At 43.9% G+C, this 3,685-nt stretch overlaps 1 protein-coding gene across 1 annotated transcript; it reads left to right on the top strand.

Annotated features, from left to right (window-relative positions):
• Positions 1 to 213: 213 nt before the first annotated feature.
• Positions 214 to 951, top strand: LOC137825249 (uncharacterized). Its single transcript, XM_068630922.1, has one exon. The coding sequence runs from the start codon at positions 214 to 216 to the stop codon at positions 949 to 951; it is 738 nt and encodes a 245-aa protein (XP_068487023.1).
• The last annotated feature ends 2,734 nt before the right edge of the window (positions 952 to 3,685 follow it).

Genomic DNA, 3,685 nt, shown 5'->3' with positions numbered 1-3,685 from the left:
CATGATATGGCTTGGTTTTTTTGTGGAGATTTCAATGCTGTAAGGAGGGATGATGAGAGAAAAGGGGTCAGAGGTTGCTCAAGACAAAAGAAGGAGATGGATAAATTCAATTGGTTCATTGAGAATAATGGACTGATAGACATTCCTTTTGTTGGGAAAAAGTATACATGATTCAAATCAAATGGAACAGCTAAGAGTAGGTTAGATAGAATCATGGTGTCGGAAGAGTGGTTTCAAAGGTGGCCAACATCTAAGCAATATGTGCAACCGAGAACGATATCAGATCATTGTGCCTTGGTGGTGAAATCGCGAGTTAAAGGCAGGGGCCCTAAACCCTTTAGATCTTTTGTTGCGTGGTTCATGGAGCCGAATTTTACGTTGATGGTAAAGGAAAAGAGGAATTCGTATAATGTCCAAGGTAACATCATGTCCAAACTCAAAGATAAGCTGAAGCTTCTGAAGGCGGATCTTAAAGTGTGGAATAAAAAGAACTTTGGTTGCCTTGAATCTAACAAGAAGCGTATTGTGAAGGAAATTGAGGAGCTGGATGGTAAAGATGATAACGACGAACTTACGGGAGACGGGAATATGAGACGGATGGAACTATTTAGTCAGTTGGGCTTGGTTGATAAAAAGAGAGATTTTGTGTACAGACAAAAAGCAAGAGTGAACTGGCTCAAATATGGGGACGTTAACTCAAAGTTCTTCCACTCGACAATTAGATGGCGAAGATTAAAAAGTGAGGTTAAAGGGGTAGAAGTTAACGCTCAATGGTGTGAGGAGCCGGAAGTTGTTCGTAGGGAGGCAAAACTGCTATTTGAAAACAGATTCAAAGCTACGCACGACTATGGTGTTAATATGGGGTCGGTGGAGTTTAAATCTTTAACCTTGGAGGTTAACAGGAATATGATAGCTTGCTTCTCTGAGGAAGAAGTGAAGGAAGTTGTGTGACAGTGCGAAGGGGCAAAGAGTCCGGGTCCGGATGGTTTCAATTTTAACTTCATTAAGAACTGCTGGGAGGTCTTGAAACCTGACATTATGGAAGCTATGCACTTTTTCCATGCTTCAGGGTCATTTCCAAAGGGGTGTAATGCGTCTTTCATTGCTCTTGTTCCCAAGGTAAGGGATCCCTCGTCACTCGAACAATTCAGACCCATATCCCTAGTCGGGGCAATATATAAGATTATCACAAAGGTCTTATCCGGTCGTATGAAGAAAGTTTTGCCTATGATCATAGACGAGTGTTAGTCAGCCTTTCTCAGTAACAGAGGTCTAATGGATAGTGTGGTTATGGAAAATGAAGTGCTTGAGGGGATTAGGAGGAACCGGAGGAGCGGGGTGTGTTTTAAGGTGGACTTCGAGAAGGCGTACGACTCCGTTAGGTGGAGCTTCCTGTATGACATGCTCGGGAGGATGGGGTTCCATGACAAGTGGATCCAGTGGATAAAAGGGTGTTGGGTGTCGTCTTCCGTATCGGTGTTGGTAAATGGGAGTCCTACGGAGGAATTCAAACCAACTCAGGGGTTGAGACAGGGCGATCCCCTAGCTCCGTTTCTGTTCCTAGTGGTTGTTGAGGGTCTATCAGGGCTGGTGAGACAAGCATTGAGAAAAGAGGTACTTCGGGGTGTAAAGGTAGGAAGAAACGTAATTCAGTGTTGTCTTCTACAGTTTGCAAATGATACTCTGTTTCTATGTGAAGACTCATTCAATAATATTTTTGCTATAAAGGCTATCCTACGATGCTATGAGATTGTGTCAGGTCTGAAAGTTAATTTTCATAAGTCGAAGGTGGCTGGTGTGAATATAGACGAGTATGCCTTAACCACTTATGCGAAGACGCTTAATTGTAATACTATGCGGCTACCATTCCAATACCTGGGGGTAGAAGTGGGCGGAAATCCGAGGACGAAGCAGTTCTGGGAGCCGGTTGTAAAGAAAATAGAAGCTAGACTAACTGCTTGGAAAGGCAGATTGTTATCTATGGCAGGACGGGTATGCCTACTTAAATTGGTCTTCACTTCTATTCCTTTGTTCTACTTATCCATCTTCAGAGCTCCAGTAGCAGTGTGCAATAGAATCAATAGTATTCAAAGGAGATTCCTATGGGCATGGGGAAAAGAAAACGAAGCGATCGCTTGGGTAAGTTGGGAGAACGTCTGCAAGCCATGTGAGGAAGGTGGACTAGGGGTCAAAGAGACTAGGAACTTCAATTCCGCTCTCTTGGACAAGTGGAAATGGCGGTTGTTGAGTGAGGCGGGGGGGGGGGGGGATGGAAGGAACTCCTTATATCCTGCTATGGATCAGAACCGGGTAGAAGTCATGCAGGGTTGAAATACCAGTCGTGATGGTGGAGGGATCTAGCTAAAGTGTGTGGGAAAGGGACCAACAAGAAGAAGGATGGTTCGGTAAAGCCACATGGTGGAAAGTTGGTGATGGGAGCAGAGTTAAGCTATGGGAGGATGTGTGGTTACAAAGTAGTAGTCTAAAATCAATGTTCCCTAGACTATACTCCTTGTCACTCGATCAAGGTAAGACGGTGGGAGAGGTAGGAACATGGGAGGAAGGGAGGTGGCGGTTTCAGCCTGCTTGGAGAAGGGAGAGGTTTGTATGGGAATCAAAAATGGAGGAAGAACTTTTTTCAATTCTAGATATAGGCATTTTGTGTCAGGAAATCCAGGATCGCCTGGTCTAGAGGGAGGATCCTAAAGGGGAATTTTTGGTTAAGTCGGCCTACCAAACCCTGACAAATCAAATAACCACTGGTTCTTTGGAGAGTGTTTATGGTGTTCTATGGCAAGCGAAAGCTATGCCTAAAGCTCTTATCACTGCTTGGAGAGTCCTACTTGATAGAATCCCAACCAATGATAATCTTATTAGGAGAGGAATCCTTGTGGACTCACCGGTTTGTGTCATGTGCAATCTCTCACACGAAACATCTCAACATCTTTTCATAGATTGCGCAGTTGCACAACGAGTATGGTCTGGTTGTTACCGCTGGGTTGGCATTGTGGGGGTTCAAAGCAAGGAAATTAGGAATCACTTGGAGAACTTCTACCTAATTCATCTATCAAGTAAGCAAAACCAGGTGTGGTGAAGAGTATGGGTGGTAATAATTAGGAGTATTTGGGAGCAGCGAAATCAGGTTGAATTCAAGGGAGGGATTCCATATCCAGAAGAAATTCTTCAAAATGCTCAGTTGTTGTCTTGGTTGTGGTTAAAAAACAAGGCAACTGGATTCGTTTATGCGTTTGCAGATTGGATCCTGAACCCCAATGAGTGCCTCCTCGCAGTTCTCTGACAGTGTACAAGCATATAAAAGGAGATGGTGATGGCATATCCACTTTGGCGGAAGTTGTACATGTATAATGGCACAAGAGTAACTTGCTCTACATCACTGCTAAAGTTATGCATATCAGAGGCAAATGTAGGAGGGCATAGATAGTTGGTGATGAGGCGGGGGCATAAGAACTATGGTGGCAGTTCGGGTGTAGCTACTGAAGTGGGGCACTTGGTACATAAGATAAGTAGGCTTGCTTAGCCCATAAAGAAACCAGAACTCTGAGAAAAAAGTCCCTACATAACAGCAGCCAGAATCAACATTTGTTAGCTAACCTTATTTGTAGTTTTTGCAGGTACATCTTTAACCATACGTGCAAGGAAGTTGAACGCTAAATGATGTTGCAAT

This window comes from Phaseolus vulgaris, chromosome 8 (genome assembly GCF_000499845.2).
Source record: "Phaseolus vulgaris cultivar G19833 chromosome 8, P. vulgaris v2.0, whole genome shotgun sequence".
NCBI classification, from domain to species: Eukaryota; Viridiplantae; Streptophyta; class Magnoliopsida; order Fabales; family Fabaceae; genus Phaseolus; species Phaseolus vulgaris.
This window is presented reverse-complemented; position numbering and strand designations above follow the sequence as displayed.

Excerpts from the sequence above, each read along its gene's own strand:
- LOC137825249 (XM_068630922.1), top strand. The coding sequence starts at position 214 with ATGGTGTCGGAAGAGTGGTTTCAAAGGTGGCCAACATCTAAGCAATAT.